Source organism: Oryzias melastigma, linkage group LG2 (assembly GCF_002922805.2).
Source record: "Oryzias melastigma strain HK-1 linkage group LG2, ASM292280v2, whole genome shotgun sequence".
NCBI classification, from domain to species: domain Eukaryota; kingdom Metazoa; phylum Chordata; class Actinopteri; order Beloniformes; family Adrianichthyidae; genus Oryzias; species Oryzias melastigma.
Genome location: NC_050513.1, coordinates 15497279 through 15513811, shown reverse-complemented (window position 1 = coordinate 15513811; position 16533 = coordinate 15497279). Strand labels below are relative to the sequence as shown.

The 16533-nt window shown below is 40.2% G+C and overlaps 2 protein-coding genes across 4 annotated transcripts in view; both read right to left on the bottom strand.

Moving 5' to 3' along the window:
• eif5b (eukaryotic translation initiation factor 5B) overlaps positions 1–9448 on the bottom strand; it is a 17322-nt gene extending 7874 nt beyond the window's left edge. The window contains exons 1-18 of the mRNA XM_024289063.1: positions 9292–9448; positions 7365–7481; positions 7229–7286; positions 7013–7156; positions 6369–6855; positions 6162–6295; positions 6018–6095; positions 5789–5939; positions 5619–5714; positions 5459–5545; positions 5321–5380; positions 2700–2971; positions 2523–2630; positions 836–946; positions 693–760; positions 481–622; positions 277–408; positions 8–190 (exon numbers count right to left, since the gene is read on the bottom strand). Of these exons, the coding sequence (XP_024144831.1) occupies positions 8–190; positions 277–408; positions 481–622; positions 693–760; positions 836–946; positions 2523–2630; positions 2700–2971; positions 5321–5380; positions 5459–5545; positions 5619–5714; positions 5789–5939; positions 6018–6095; positions 6162–6295; positions 6369–6855; positions 7013–7156; positions 7229–7286; positions 7365–7481; positions 9292–9326 (2463 nt within the window). The 5' untranslated portion in view covers positions 9327–9448. The remainder of the gene's footprint in view (positions 1–7; positions 191–276; positions 409–480; positions 623–692; positions 761–835; positions 947–2522; positions 2631–2699; positions 2972–5320; positions 5381–5458; positions 5546–5618; positions 5715–5788; positions 5940–6017; positions 6096–6161; positions 6296–6368; positions 6856–7012; positions 7157–7228; positions 7287–7364; positions 7482–9291) is intronic.
• Positions 9449–10879: 1431 nt separating this feature from the next.
• Positions 10880–16533, bottom strand: part of lipt1 (lipoyltransferase 1) — an 8558-nt gene continuing 2904 nt past the window's right edge. For 2 of the 3 annotated variants that reach the window (XM_024289184.2, XM_024289185.2), the window contains exons 2-4: positions 12719–13255; positions 11458–11679; positions 10880–11386 (exon numbers count right to left, since the gene is read on the bottom strand). In XM_024289184.2, the coding sequence (XP_024144952.1) occupies positions 10974–11386; positions 11458–11679; positions 12719–13226 (1143 nt within the window). In that variant the 5' untranslated portion in view covers positions 13227–13255 and the 3' untranslated portion in view covers positions 10880–10973. Of the gene's footprint in view, positions 11387–11457; positions 11680–12718; positions 13273–16533 lie in introns of all 3 variants that reach the window. The other variant, XM_024289183.2, reaches the window with a different exon arrangement.

Here is a 16533-nt window from a genome sequence, read left to right as displayed (position 1 = left end):
CGCTCACCTCCATGACTTGAGCACGCAGCTCGTCGCAGTGCGCTAGCCGGCGTGCTAGCATGGTCTGCGTGAGCTCCACCAGCAGCGCGATGAGGTTTCCCATCCCGTCGCCGCTGTGGGCCGAGGTGGGAACCAGCGACACGAACGTCCGGTGGTCCTTGTTCTCGTAGAACAAGGCGGCGTTGAGACCCTGAGGAACGGCGACGAGAGAGGCTCAAACTTCAGAGGAAAACGGATCGGCAGGAAGTGGCACGACCGAACGAGAGGAGGGGGCACCTGCTGAGCAAACTCCACGATGATGGCCTTGGTTCTCTCGTCAAACTCGTCCTTGGTGTTCTTCTTCTGCTTCTTCAGCGTGGCCACCACGTCTGTTTCCGGACTCTTCTTCCAGTCGTACAACCGGTCGATCTGACGACGGAAAAGCAGAATCGTCAGACAAAGCAGAGGGGAGGGAAAAGCGGCGCCGAGCGGACGGATCACCTTGTTGAGAGCGACGATGAAGGGACACTTCTTCTCCTTCAGCAGGTTGATGGACTCCAGCGTCTGAGGCTCCAGGCCGTGCATGATGTCCACCACCAGGATGGCGATGTCACAAAGAGAGCTCCCTCTGTTCCTCAGGTTACTGCAGACACAGACGGATAGTTAGTGGTGTCGGCAGACAGACGGGTCAACAAACTAAGACGGATGTTTACCTGAAGGATTCGTGTCCAGGTGTGTCTATGATTAGCATGCCGGGAATCCTGATGCTTTCTCTGTCAAACTGAACGAAGAAGTTCAGGTTAAGAAAACATCAACAACAAAAAAATAAATAAAAAATCAGAGTGGGATGTCGCACATTTTTAACCATCTTTGTTTGTTCCTCTATTGTTTCCTTTGGCACGTTTGTGGCTCCGATCTGCTGAGTGATTCCTCCGGCTTCACCGTCCTGAACGTGGGTGTGTCGAAGCTGCACACAAACAAACAAGTCAGTGAAATACTAAATCTAAAGACCGATTCACTCAAAATGCTAATCTATGCAAGCAGTTCATAAAAGTCGTGCAAAAAGTCTCATGCTACTAAACGTGAATCAAGCTGCAAATTTGTATCCACAGCAAAAAAGAACCCTCAGATTCTCCTCCGTGTTGGTTTTGGACTCCAAACGCTGATTACAGCATCAACGCGTCACTAACAAATCTGACTTTCTGACTAGTTGAGTTGACATGAAATTGACCTCTGGGAAAATTAGATTTGAGTTAACGTGATTCACATGTCAAGGAGCGTCCAGGTTACATGTTACGACTAGGGGAGTGTATTGGCAGGAGTCTGATGATTTATATAGAAATGCATATCGCGATACGCATCTCATGATACGATACATATCGCGATACGCATCTCATGATACGATACATATCGCGATGCGCATCTCATGATACGATACATACCACGATATGCATCTCATGATACAATACATACCGCGATACGCATCTCATGATACGATACATATCGCGATACGCATCACATGATACGATACATATCGCGATACGCATCTCATGATACCATACATTTCGCGATACGCATCTCATGATACGATACATATCGCGATACGCATCTCATGATACGATACATATCGCGATACGCATCTCATGATACGATACATATCGCGATACGGATCTCATGATATGATACATATCGCGATACGCATCTCATGATATGATACATATCGCGATACCATCTCATGATATGATACATATCGCGATACCATCTCATGATATGATACATGTCGCGATACCATCTCATGATATGATACATGTCGCGATACCATCTCATGATATGATACATATCACGATACCATCTCATAATATGATGCATATCCCGATACGCATCTCATGATATGATACACACACACACATATATATATATATATATATATATATATATATATATATATATATCGCGATACACATCTCACAATACAATATATATATATATATCGCGATACACATCTCACAATACATTACATATTGCGATATGATGCATATCGCAATATATCCAAAGACTTTACCAGAACATTTTTTCACGATTTTCTTTATAGAGTATCAGGAAAAAAGCTCTACGAAAATATTGATGCACCTTCCATGGTAATAAAATTGTAAAAATATATTTTATTTAATGATCACAATGCTAAGAAGTGTAGCTGCAGAAATATACAGACACGTTCATGCTGCTTTTATTTTGGTAAATTAAGAAATATTTGCCCTTAAAGGGAACAGTCAATATTGTCTGATTTAACTAAATATTTTTTAATATAAGAAAAAAACTAAAAGAATGAATGTGTCTTGTCAACAGTTTAAATTGATAGTAGTATTGCCAAATGAAATATCGCGATACATAAGTGAATCATTTCCCCCTACACACCTAGTTACGACGTGTACAGGTGTGACCAAAGGTCCCACAGCGTGTTTTGAGCAGCGCGACATTTCAAAAATTCTTACATGCTGCAAATATCTGAACTTTGAGACACACAATGGCAAAAACACCAGTACCTTGTCGAGGATCTTGGTCTTTCCCGTGTCCACGTGTCCGAGCACGCAAACCACCGGCGCTCTCAGACGCTCCGGGTCGGTGTTCTTCAAGTTCTCGGCTCTTCGTTTCTACAAGCAAACATCGTTTAGAAAGCGAGGAGAAGGCTCTCTTCTTCCCCCTCGGTTCCTGCGCCTCACCTCGATCCTCCTTTTGGCTCGGTCGTAGAGGCGCTCCTCCTTCGTCCTGCCGTCGTCCTCCTCGCTCTCGCTGCTCTCGTCCTCGCTGACCGCCTTCTTCTTCCCCTGACTGGCCGGCGCCGCCTCTTTCTCCACCTCCACGTCGTCTTCGCTCTCCTCCTCCTCGTTGTCCTCCTCATCCTCCTCTTCGTCGTCCTCCTCCTCCTCGCTGGCAGCAGGCTGAGGAGGTGCAGTCGTCTCCTCCTTCACCTCTATGTGGACCTTCTTTAAGTCTGACAAAAGATGAGTTTAGAGTTTATCTAAGAAACAACACAAACTTCAAAGAATTCGTTTTTAGTGGTTTTATGAAATGCAGCATCTGAATCATTTGTTTACGTCAGAACTTCACTTTATTAGTTTATTAACAGTTGTTCAGGAAGAATCAGGGCTTGAAACTGTGCAGTAGAGTGAATCTCTGCAAAGTTAGTTTGTCACGATGCACAAAAAACCTGCAGCATGCAAAAACCTGAAGCTGTTAGCTGCAAAAAAAATATGAAAAACAAAATAATATTCAGCACTTACTGAGATTATTTAAAGACTTAACAAGTCGAGTGCATCTAAAAATGTGTGAGTGTGACTGGTTTATTTATGGAAATGTCAATAATAATGTTTACCACTATGAGAAACTTTTACAGAGAATGTAAAAAAATGTGAAAAATCTAAATTTAAAAATTGTATTGCTATTAATAAATAAGACACTAAAGTATAACAGCACAGCGGTCTACAATCTAAATATTATTACTAAATAAGCTATAATAGAAGACAAACGGTTTGGGGAAATTGACTAAAAAGGGGGAGGAGTCAAAAACTAAAACATCTACAAGCTCAAAATAATTTCTAGAATCAAAGTTTTTCTAAACATTTTTTTTCTAAACTACAGAAAGAAAAACTAAAAACCAAATATCAAAGCAGTTACTGCCAAGTCAGTGCTAAATCGAGCAAACTTTCACAATAAAAGCACACAGATTCCTGAAGGGGAGTCTGTACCTGGTTCCCGTCTGCTCCTTCTGTGTCTGTCTGTTTGTTTGTAAACAAAAGCAAACATATTTTATCACTGCAAAAGATGCTGACCGTCTGCTTCGCCACTGTTGTGGGACATGATTCTTTTTTAGGTGGCAAGATAAGTATTAAAATGAAAGATGTGCTCATGGACAAAGTAACGAACACATTAAAGCTTTGTGCAGAAAAAAATATGAAAACAACATTTAGTTTAACATGTTTGCTTTGAATACGACTTTTCTCTGTTTCGAGTACAAATCTTTCCTGTTACATTATTGTTAAATGATGGGTTTACAGAAATATCGAGTCATAAAACATCAATTTAACAAAGCGTGCATGTGTATTCAGTCTTATTTGTTTCACTAAAAAAAGAATAGAATTGAACTTTTATCGATCCAACAACGAGAAAAATAACTTGTTAACACGATTCTGTTAAAAAAAAAGAAAAGATTTAAACACATTTTGCTGTTGCCAAGCGACAACAGCTGACTGTGTAAACCCTGCAGCCGCAGAATTTTTTTAGACCCAGAGATGGTGGAAAAAAGTCAAAAAATGTCAAACACAAAAACAAGTAAGCTAACACGGAACTATTGTAACTGGCAGCCAACCATATCGATGGTTTTAAATAAAAACTGAATTCAAAACAAAGAAAAGTTGCGATCCAAACAAAAGTCGCAATCAAAACAAAAAAAAATAATACAAAGAAAAGCAGTAATCGAAATAAAGAAAAGTGATAGTAAAAACAAAGAAAAGTGATAATTAAAACAAAGAAAAGTTGTAGTCAATAGAAGGAGAAGTTATAATTGAAACAAAAAAAGTTGTAGTAGAAAACAAAAAAGTCGTAATGAAAATATGTTATATTTAACACAAAGAAAAGTTGAATTAAAAACAAAGACAAATAGTAATCACAACAAATAAAAGCTATAATTAAAACAAAGAAAAGTTATATTCAAAATAAAGAATAGTCATAATAAAAACAAGAAAGGTGGTAATGAAAAAAGAGAATTTGTTTTAATACAAAGAAAAGTTTAAGTACAAACAATAAAAGTGATAATCAAAACACATGAGTCGCAATAAAAAAAGAAAATTCGTAATTAAAACTGAAAAGGTGTAATCAAAGAAAAGAAAAGACATGATAAAAACAAAAACAAAAAAAAGTCTATTTTTGACGAGAGAACAAAGACAAGTCGTGTTCAAAACGAAAAAGTGGCAATAAAAAGGTCATATTAAGTCCAAAGAAAGGTCACGACAATTAAATGTCTTTAAACAAATAGAATTTGTAATAAAAAACAAAGAAAATTCTTACCCGAATTAAAAAAACAGTTATAATAAATATAAAAAAGTAGTATTTAAGTTGAATTCAAAAGTCGTATTCAAAACAAAAAGAAGTTATATTTAAAACAAATTTATTATCAAAACAAAGAAAAAAGAAAGTTATTATCCAAACATGAAACCAACTGTTTCATACTTGATTCTTTTTGTCAAAGTGAGCACTACTGTGTCTGTGAGCGTACGCTTCATTTTGACACCAACCTGACCCCATACTTCTCACTTCAAAGATGGAGTTGTCTGCTCCTTCTTACCTTTTTCTTCGTCGCTGGCGAATTTCTCCCAGTTGTCTACGACGGGTTCAGGCTTCGCCTCTGCAGAACCAGAACACGTTTTTAACGCTGCCGTTTGACCTTTCACCCCTCCCCCTCCTTTCCACGGTGAACCCTCACCTGGCTGTGGAGCCGGCGTCTCGGCCTCCGTTTCCATAGCGATGGGCTCTGGGGTCTCCGATGTTGGTGACGTCACGGCGGATGTCTCTGAGAGATTAAAACATTTTAGTAGACGCTCTTACCGGGTTAGCTAGCGGAGGTGTAGGGGGCGGAGCTCCACCTTCAGGAGAAATCTGGGTGTTGGGCTTCTTCCTCCTCTTGTCTCCGTAGACGGGTTTCTTCTTCGGCACCGTGTCTTTGGATGGCACTTCCACACCTGCGCTCACAAACCAGACACCTTCAGAACCAGAGGGGCGGGGCCCAGCAGAGTGAGCCCCTCCCTCTACACACCCTGAGCCTGCAGCATGGACAGCATGGCCTCCGCCCGCAGCTTGGCCTCCTTCTGGGACTTGGTCAGCAGCTTGCCCTCCTTCTTCAGCCGCTCCTTCCTCTCCTTCTCCTTCTGCTTCTTCTTCTCTTTCCTCTCCTGCTCCAGGCGCTCCTGGAGAAGCAAACCTCCGCTCAGCGACGTTCAAAAAGAAGAAGAAGAAGTGGAGGTTCCTTTATTGTTTTGCCTCACCTGCTCCTGCCGTTGCCTCTCCAGCTCCTCCAGCCTCTTCTGCCGCTCCTCTTCCTCTCTTTTCAGGCGCTCCTCCTCCTACAACAGATCGGTCAGCAGGAGTTCTTGGAGGTAAACCTCCAGATTCAGGTTCAGAGGGCTCACCTCCTTCATCTTGGCCAGATGCTCCTGCATGGCCTTCACCGTGGCCTTGCTGGGCCCCTTCTTCTTCTTCTCCTCCTCCTTTTCTCCCTTCTTCTTCTTCTTGTCCTTCTTTTTCTTCTCTCCCTCGCCCTCATCTGCTCCAAGAAGATAAGGTTAAACGGATCCATGTTTTCTGAAACACGTAAAGATGATCTGATGATGTCACACCTTCTGCTCCTGGCTCCGCCCCCTCCGCCTCCTCTGCCACAGCTTCCGCTGTCGCCTGAGGAGGCGTGGCCTCCGCGGGCTTCTTCTCCGGCTCCTTTTTGGCCTCCACGTCTTTCTCCTTCTGCTTCTTCAGCTTCATCCTCTCCTCCTCCTTCTTTTTCTTGTCCCTCTCTTTCTTCTCCGCCTTCTTCTGCGCCGCCGTCTTCATCTTGAAGCCCCCCGCCTCCTCGTCCTGCTCCTCCTCGTCCTCGCTGTCGGCCTTTGCCGCCTTCCCTTTGTTCTTCTTCTTCTTGTCCCTTTTGGAGGCGAACTCCTCGTCCTCCTCGGACTCGTCCTCCTTCGGAGCTCCTTTCTTGGCGTCCCGGTCCTCGGCGTGGTCCTCCTCGTCGGACACCGAGGCTTTCTTGGCTCCTTTCTTTGCTCCTTTCGTCTTGAGGCGGGAGCTGCTGTCGTCGTCTGAGTCGTCTGGAGGAGCGGTAGGAGGAGCCTGGAGGAGCAGAGAGGAGATCCTCAGAAGCCAAGCACAACAGAAAAAAACGTCTCTGCAGTTTGTGCGATTTCTACGATAAAATATTTAAATCTTAAAGTATTTTTAAAATTTCTGGGATCAGACATCAAATAACGAAAGGAATGGATGCGCTGACCTTTTTGTCCTCCTCGTTCTTCTCCTCGTTGGCTTCATCAGCCTCCTCATCCTCGGGGCTGCCTCCTCCCTTCTTGCCCTTCCTGGTTTTCTTCTTCTCTGGTCTGGGAGGCTCCACCTCCACCTCTTCTGTGGCGTCGGTTTTCTGCGCACACACAACCAGAAGTTTAGATTTAGGTGGAGCTAAAAACCATCTTTTATAAGCGCTCCTCCTGACCTTTCCTCCGTGCGTTTCCAAAGAGAGCTCCTCCAGCTCCTTCAGGATGTCGTCCTCGCTGCAGGAGAACCACAAACAGAGTCACAAAACCTCCCAGGAGCGCCCAAACCAATCGGGAGACGGCTCGGTGGCGTACTCAAAGTCGTCCTTCTTGGCCGCTTTCTTCTTCTTCTTCCCTTTCTGCTCCTTCGCAGCTCCGGCTCCCTCGATTTCTGCCGCCAAAGCGTCGATGTCCACGCCGTCATCTTTGGCACTAAACAGGTCACATGATCACGAGCCAGCGGCCGGTCAGTCAGTCAGTCAGTCAAGGTGTTTCTTTGTGTCAGAGCAGCACGCTGCTGACTCGATACTTTCTATTGTCTGCCAGAAGACTCACATCACACACAAAAAAACTCTAAACCCGAAGCTTTAACGGATTCATGACACACTACAGTCAGTGGAGGGTTGTGTTAGGATGACAGATTTACACTTTTTAACAAAAAGGAACAATCTACTGAACAGAAATGTCTATAAATGCACACAACTGGATTATAGAAGCAGAGAAGAACAAACTGAAATGATCAACAAAAAGCCAACAACAATAAATAAAGCAAATAACACAAAATGCTTCTTTTTTAAGAGCAAAATCTGGACTATGAGCATCAATGAAAGCCAGGCAATCTACTATCCTTTCAAATTAAAAGTCCCCTTTAGGTTCTTAATGCAGCATCCAAATAATCTGAGGAGCACGAATTAGAAATATATTTTTTTAATTGTAGAGCAACACAGATATCTTTTCTTTTTGGTTTTATTTCAATTTATTTAAACAAAAAAATGCTACTTTTCCTATTTCTTCTTATAAAACTCCAATTATCTGCCGTTTTTGTTTCGCTATGGTGACAAATCAATCGCCCTGTTATGGATCAATTATTCTGTTTGACTAAACAGTGGATTTGAATTAAGTAAAAACAAGAACAAAGTTGCTGCTGAAATGTTTAAAATCGTCTGTTGTCAAACGCAAACAACCAAAATTATTATTTTTTTCTTCTTCTTTTTGGGATAAAAACTTGTGGAGGATAAATCTGGAGGAGGAAACAAAGCCAACTGGAGGTTTACATAAGAAAATTTAAGATATATATATTCATAAATAAATAGAAATTAAGAAAATTCCCCCCAAAAAGGTCAACTAACTTATGAAATCTGAGTATTTCTCTGAAAGCAAATGCAATAAATTGTGTAAATAACATATATGATGTAAATAATCACAATAAAGGATCAATAAAGATTTTTAACAGAATTTGTTTTGTTTATTTTTACATTTATTACTATATTCTTCAAAAACGTTTCATAATATGTAGAAATAGTTTTTTTTTTTTTTTTTTTTTAAACTGCAGTAGACTAAAATCTAACGTGGAGGAAACATATCACTCAACAACATCACTTTAATAGCTCAGGTGAGTCAGGTCTGATCTGGCAGGTGAGCCGTGACGTCATCACGCCCCTGTGATGGGTCAAAAACCAGTGACCAACTAGCTAGCAGCTGCGTTCACATCTATCTGTTTTAGCCTCGTTTTAAGCTTTATAAAAGCAGGAAAATTCAAACTTTTTCTTAAAAAAATGACTGGAGATTAATTTATAAAAAAGTTTTCCAGAGAATAAAACTAGTTTTCTTTTAGGACTTGAAGAGAGCAGCGCAGTAACAGCCGGCTCCGAGAGGGCGAATGTGGCTAACTGCTACGCTTTAGGCACTTATTTTGGGCGAAATTAGCACCCGTGAGCCTGAAGGTGTCCGCGGGAGCACGCCACGGACTTAACGTTAACTCGGCTGAGCCGACAGGAGGCCCCGTATCGCGTGTTCAGCCCCGCATAAGCCGTTCGGCTTCTCTTTAAAGCATCACCTGCGCTCACACCTCACACAAGTACGACTCGTGGTTAGCATCTGCTAGCTCAGGCGGTCGCTAAGCTAGCAGTGCAAGCTACAAAACACGGGGCTGTTTCGGCCGTTTGGACGTTTTCCGGGAGCCCCCGTGCCTCCGCGCCGGCGCGAACACCTGTTCTTTGGCGGCCGGCCGTGGTTTCGTTACCTGTCTTCGCCGGCTTTCTTCTGTTTCTTCCCCATCGTGCCACCTCGGCTCTATTGGAACTTCGCTCAGCGCTGGCTGGCACACGACGCTTCACGTCCGACAAAGATCGTGTATTAGCAGTGTTTGGTAAAGATGCTCTCCTCTGTTGAACAAACTAAAATTATTATTAGTTTTTGTGAAAATAAGAAATAGAAAAATACATTCAAAAAAGTAATCATAATTAACCGTTTTTATTACAAATAATACAAATATGTGAAATTTAGTCAAAAATTACATTTAAGGAAGATGCAGAGTTAACGCATAAAAATATGTCAAAGTGATACCTCTCTATTTCTCTTGTTCCTCGTGCGCATGGTCCCTGCTGAAAGTTTGCGCGTGCGCACAGCTTAAGACTTTGTAAATGATTTTATTAACCTTTATTAGAGCAAGAGAAATTTTTAAAATGACATTTGACACATAAATATATTTTAAAGAAAGCGTAATAAGCAAAACTTACAAAAAACAGTAATTTCAATTGCATTTGAAAAAAATCTTTTTTTATACCTTTCGATTTATTATTTTTTTTAATTTTGAGAGGTTCATTGTATTTTTTATTTCACAAAAGGCAAAGAAGGCTATTTTTACATTAATGTATATAACATTTGGCAAGAAGGAAATTTAAATCAGGCAAATAGTTTGTTGGTTTAAATTTCTTCAAAGAGTCCAAAAATAATCTGCTCATTACAAAAAGAAAAATTATGAAAAAATATATTTATTTCACCAATCTAAAATAAATGTGTTAGAGTCTAAAGATGACATGAAGAATAGCTGGTGTCGATATTGTTTTAAAATCTATTGAAGATCAAATATTTATATAATAATTGAAAAGAAATGTCTCTTGTCTTGTTAGTAAAAAATTAAAAAAGAGAAAACCCTTTTTAAAATTAATCTTATTAAAAAAATGTCTAGGTCATGAGCGGGATCTACGGTGGCCCTGAAGGGCCACTCTAAGAGACTTAAACTTAAAATATATATTTTATAAAGAGTAAACATTAAATGAAGCCCATTAAAATACATGCAGTGAACCAATAAATTCAGATTCTGCTTTCATGCATCTAATTTTTTTGGCTTTTTTTAAAACCCAATTTTCTGGAAAAAGTCATTATTAGTCATTTACTAGGTTATCAACAATAAAATTCCTGTTGTATTTACCTGTTTTTAAGGAATGAAGAACTAACTTTAAGAAATAAAAACAAAAAAATGTCTTCAGAAAAATATTTTTTCTTAAATTTTGAACAGGAAATCATAAAAAATAAATCAATTAAAAGCTGTTTTGATGATTTTTTTAAGTGAAACTATTGGAAATATTTATGTAAAATGAGGACTAATTGTTTTTGTATTGAATCTCTATTAAGAGCAACAGTTCTTCCTTGTTAAAGATATTCTATATCTATTTTAGGTCACTGAATCGGATTGTTCAAAATAAACCAATATCGACTTTGAATTGTATCATCAACCACTAATATGAATCGAATTGTTTATAAAATGAATCTAGTAAATATGTATATATAAAGAATTATTCTAAATATATTTCAGAAAAAACACAAACTCAGAACATGATGGTATTTAATTCTCAGTCAGATTCAGATCTAACATCTTGCTGGTGGGGCTGCAGTTCCTCCAGCTTCCTGTAGGGAGTGCTCTCAACCCATCACAGCCAGCACAGCCTCACACAGGTTGTGCAGTCTGCTGTGAAACTGCCCTCTCTCAGAACGCAGCATGGCGGCGACAGCGGCGGCCGCTCTGTGCGGACAGAACCTCTCCCCGACCAGCACGTCGCTCAGCTGCCCGCTGAGCCGCAGGGGAATCCAGCTGGCAGGGACGTCCAACCTGCAGCTCTCCACCTGTCCGGCCTTCACCTCCACCTGCAGCTGAGCGGAGCAGCGGGCGGGCGGCTGCTCATCCCTCAGCTCCAGCAGCGTTTCCACTCTGAATTTAGGCGTCCTGCCGAACGTCCAGTCCCAGCTTCGCAGCTCTGTCGCCATGGTGCCCACGCCGGGGAACGCGGACTCGTCGGACGGGTCGACAAGAGTGCACGCCGAGCTGAAGCCGAACTCTGACAGCCAGAAGAAGAGAAATGAAACCACAAATCAAAAACACTTTCTCAAAGTAGTATAGGTCCAGCACCTGTGTTGTACTGCTGCACTAGTGCTTCCAGGAGCTCCTCTAAAGCCAGAGAAGGTGCATGGTCTATCAGGTTGGCGACAGGTGACGGGACGCTTGGTGTGGCGTTACTTTGGATGCCGGGACACGAAGGGCGGAGCACCGTGGAGAGGGCGGAGCGATCGGCAGAGTAGAGGAGGGTGCAGTGGTGGTAGGAGGACTTCCTACTGAGTCTGGATGCAGTACCTGTGAGCGGCCACAGTCAGTAAAATGCAAACCAGGACAGAACTCCTTAAAAAAACTCCCTTTGTGAGCCTCATCAGTGATGTATAACAACCCTAATGCAAATGATCAAAACGTTTAAACACCAGAGCTTTAGCTCTAATGTTGACATTCTTTGAATTACCACAACCGTTTATGCAATTAACATAAATCCAACAAATTATGAGGCTGAGAAGAGTAGTTCAGCGCTAATTTGCAACAATTTACCGTATTGACGAGATCAGCATAAGCTATCCGTGATCAAAATGAATAGTCGAGAAGTTATGCTAGTTTAAAGAGTGCGTTATTTTGCTGTCGTAACTCTGTGACTGCTAATGCAATTAACGTACCCAGCTAATTTCAACATAGGGTTACAGACAAGCTACAGATAGGGTAAGGGTTACAGTTAGGGTTATGGACCGATTACAGATAGGGTAAGAGTTACAGTTATGGACCGGTTACAGATAGGGTAAGGGTTACAGTTAGGGTTATGGACCGATTACAGATTGGGTAAAAGTTACAGTTATGGACCGGTTACAGATAGGGTAAGAGTTACAGTTAGGGTTATGGACCGATTACAGATAGGGTAAGAGTTACGGTTAGGGCTATGGACCGGTTACAGATAGGGTAAGAGTTACAGTTATGGACCGGTTACAGATAGGGTAAGGGTTACGGTTAGGGATATGGACCGGTTACAGATAGGGTAAGAGTTACAGTTATGGACCGGTTGCAGATAGGGTAAGGGTTACGGTTAGGGATATGGACCGGTTACAGATAGGGTAAGGGTCATAGTTAGGGTTATGGACAAGTTACAGATAGGGTAAGAGTTACAGTTATGGACCGGTTGCAGACAGGGTAAGGGTTACAGTTAGGGTTATGGACAGGTTAAAGATGGGGTAAGGGTTACGGTTAGGGATATGGACCGGTTACAGTTAATTTACTGTCACCGGTGATGAAAAACTTACATGTATTGACATCATACTATCATGACGACAGAAAGAATTTTGTAAAGAAAAAAAATTACCCGAAATCTTGTAGTGTCCTTTCAATAAAATATCAAATCTATCAGTGGCCTGGATGTCCAGGTTTGGCCGCAGCCGTCTCAAAGCCTCGGTCACCACCTTCAGGTTCCTCTTGCGGTCGTACGCCTTCTTGGAAGCAAAGAAAGTCATGTTCAGGTTCCCGTGGTCGTGGAAGACCGTGCCACCCCCACTCCGCCGGCGGGCCAAAGCGATTCCCATTTCCCTCATTGCCGGGAGGTTGCACTCGCTCCACGGGTTCTGGTGGCGTCCAATGACCACAGCCGGCCGGTTCCTCCACAGTAACAGGATGCCGCGCTGCTGTAGGTCCACATGGGCATCAATCCAGTCCTCCAAAGCTAAGTTCTGGTACACATCAGTGGACTGAGACTGGAGGACTAGTCCAGAACTGGCATCAGTTGAATTAAGAAAGGGGAAGGTGGAGCCGGTCCGAGCCCGCTGGTTTCCAGTTTCACCTCTTAGAAGAGCTAAAGTCCTTCTGAGCTGTAACATCCTCGTCTACGGATGTTTCTTCATTACAACTGAAGGGTAGAAAGCACTGCAAGATTAAATTTAAGAAAAGAACCATTGATCATAACTGAAATAATAAGAACTGGTGAGAAGTACTTGATTCTAGAGACCATACAATAGATTTAGTTTCTTTTTGGAGGCTTTTAAAACATACTTTTAAACTTTTAAATGGGACATTAGAGTTTGCGTCAGAATTTGTTCCTAAAGTTTTCAACTGTTGTTTTTCTCCCATTTTGAATATGGTACAGTGGACTTAGCGGACATCTGTGAGCCAACAGCAGCTTTTTTATGACTTTGGATTCATTTCATAGATTCATGAAAAGTACAAGATAAATTATGTCACCAAAACCTAAACATTGAGGAAACTTGATTAAATTTGTAGCATTCGTTGTTGCAAATCAGAGTCCCAGACGTCACATTGTTACAAATAATATTATTGAGTGCAGTAAGGAGTGCCCACAGGTTCAAGCCCTTAATACAGAACAAGAAACTCTACTCAGCAGACATAAAGCATGTAATAACATAAATTGAAAGATTGACTAAAAACTATAAAAAATTGTGTAATCACTTGAATGATGTCCTGTGACAAATTGATGGCTTTAAGAACATAGATAGGAAAGAAAGTACCTAAAAAGACAAAAAAATAGGGCAGGGAATAGATTAAAAAAAGTTAACAAATTAATCGCAAACCTGGAAAAAATTAATCGCGATTAACTTTTTTTAGTCTCAGTATTTGCCGACACTCATTATCTGCGAATAATCACAATATGAAATCGCACACAAAACTGTACACTTATAACCTTTATTTTTAAACACTGTTGTCAATCAGTTACAAAAAAAATCTGATTAATCGCACTTTTGTGTTGGGATTAATCACGATTAATCACAATGTTTTACTAGGTAAAATGTATTTGTATATGGGACCGGACCATGGATCAAATAGCCCGCTTTTTGCAAAAATGTGATCAAGATCACAAAAATAGCAAGAACTGATTGAATATTTATTTCCTTTGTAACCATGGTGTAAAGTGGGTTAATACCCTACAAAATGTTTTAATGTGCGACGTGGAAACTTGAACCGCCTACTCAAAACACAGACGATCATATAGACGTAAAATATTATTAACTTGCTTAATTTGGGGTCTATTGAGCAATTTTATTTATTTCTGTGTTCATAGTCGGAAGCTCTATCATTTGTGGTCACCATTTTTTGTCTCTGGACATTAGAAAATTGTGGCTTGTGGTCCCTATACAGACCAAAGAGGTTCATGGGTGTAATCAAGTGTGGGGTGTGAGGAGCATACCAAGGATAGGGTTAGGATACAAAAAAAAAGGAAGAAAATTTCAAAATCCACACTGAAAAGTTACTGCGGTCAAGTGAGCCGCTGTTCGTTTTTTCGTGGTCAAATCAGCCCTCATTGGATTTTTTCTGCGAGTTTCATGCAAGACTTACGGTAGCATGTTCGTGCTCGCTGGAAAATTCTGGAGACTCCGTAGAAAACATTATATTTCTACTCCTCAAAAATGCATTCACATTACTTTTTATGTATGTGATGTTTATTAGAAAAAAACTGTGCATTACTTAAAAAAAAAAAAAATCTCAAAATCTCTTGTATTAGTGAAATAAAATTGTTTAATTCTGGCTGTGAATTCATCCCAATCATCAATGTATTTCATTATAAATCCGTCACAGACCTACTTAGTCCTCAATAGAAATTTTCTCCTAAAAATCTAAAAAAATTTTATTGTATAGTTTTTCAGAAAAAATACATCAAAAATGCCATATAAGGTCTAATCTTTAGATCATTTGGCTGACTTTGGGTGGAACTAACTCCTCAGTTTTAATTTAGTACTTCACCATTCCTCCACAGACCTCCTTAGTCCTTCAATGAGTATTACTCCTAAAAATCTAAAGCTTTTTTACTGTATACTTTTTAAATAAAGTACATCTGAAATACTATGAAAAGTGTAACTTTTTATTCAATTGGCTGACTTTGGGTGGGGCTAATTCCGGTGTTTCAATTTAGTACTTCACCATTCCTATTCAGACCTCCTTAGTACTTCAATGAGTACTACTCCTGAAAGTATGAAGCATTTTTACTGTATACTTTTTGAGAAAAGTATATCTGAAATACTATGAAAAGTGTAACTTTTTATTCAATTGGCTGACTTTGGGTGGGGCTAATTCCTGTGTTTCAATTTAGTACTTCACCATTCCTATTCCGACCTCCTTAGTACTTCATTAAGTACTTCTCCTAAAAATCTGAAGCATTTTTACTGTATACTTTTTGAGTAAAGTACATCTGAAATACTATGAAAAGTGTAATTTTTTATTCAATTGGCTTTCTTTGGGGTTGGACTAACTCCTGTGTTTCAATTTAGTACTTCACCATTCCTTTACAAACCTCCTTAGTACTTCAGTGAGTACTACTCCTGAAAGTATGAAGTTTTTTAACTGTAAACTTTTTGAGAAAAGTACATCTGAAATACTATGAAAAGTGTAACTTTTTAATCATTTAGCTGAATTTGGGTGGGAATAATTCCTGTGTTTCAATTTAGTACTTTACCATTCCTCCACAGACCTCCTTAGTACTTCAATGAGTACTACTCCTGAAAATCTGAAGCATTTTTACTGTATATTTTTTGAGTAAATCACATCTGAAATACTATAAAAAGTGTATTTTTTTATTTAGTTGGCTGAATTTGGGTGGAACTAATTCCTCAGATTCAATTTAGTACTTCACCATTTCTGTTCAGACCTCCTTAGTACTTCAATAAATACTACTCCTGAAAATCTGAAGCATTTTTACTGTATACTTTTTGAGAAAAGTACATCTGAAATACTCTGAAAAATGTAACTTTTTATTCAATTGGCTGACTTTGGGTGGGACTAATTCCTCAGTTTCAATTTAGTACTTCACCATTCCTGTTCAGACCTCCTTAGTACTTCAATGAGTACTACTCCTGAAAATCTGAAGCATTTTTACCGTGTACTTTTTGAGTAAAGTACATCTGAAATACTATGAAAAGTGTCATTTTTTATTCAATTGGCTGACTTTGAGTGGGACTAATTCCTCAGTTTCAATTTAGTACTTCACCATTCCTTCACACACCTCCTTAGTACTTCAATGAGTACTGCTCCTGAAAATCTGAAGCATTTTTACTGTTTACTTTTTGAGTAAAGTACATCTGAAATACTAGGAAAAGTGTCATTTTTTAGTCAATTGGCTGACTTTGAGTGGGACTAATTCCTGTGTTTCAATTTAGTACTTCACCATTCCTTTACGTA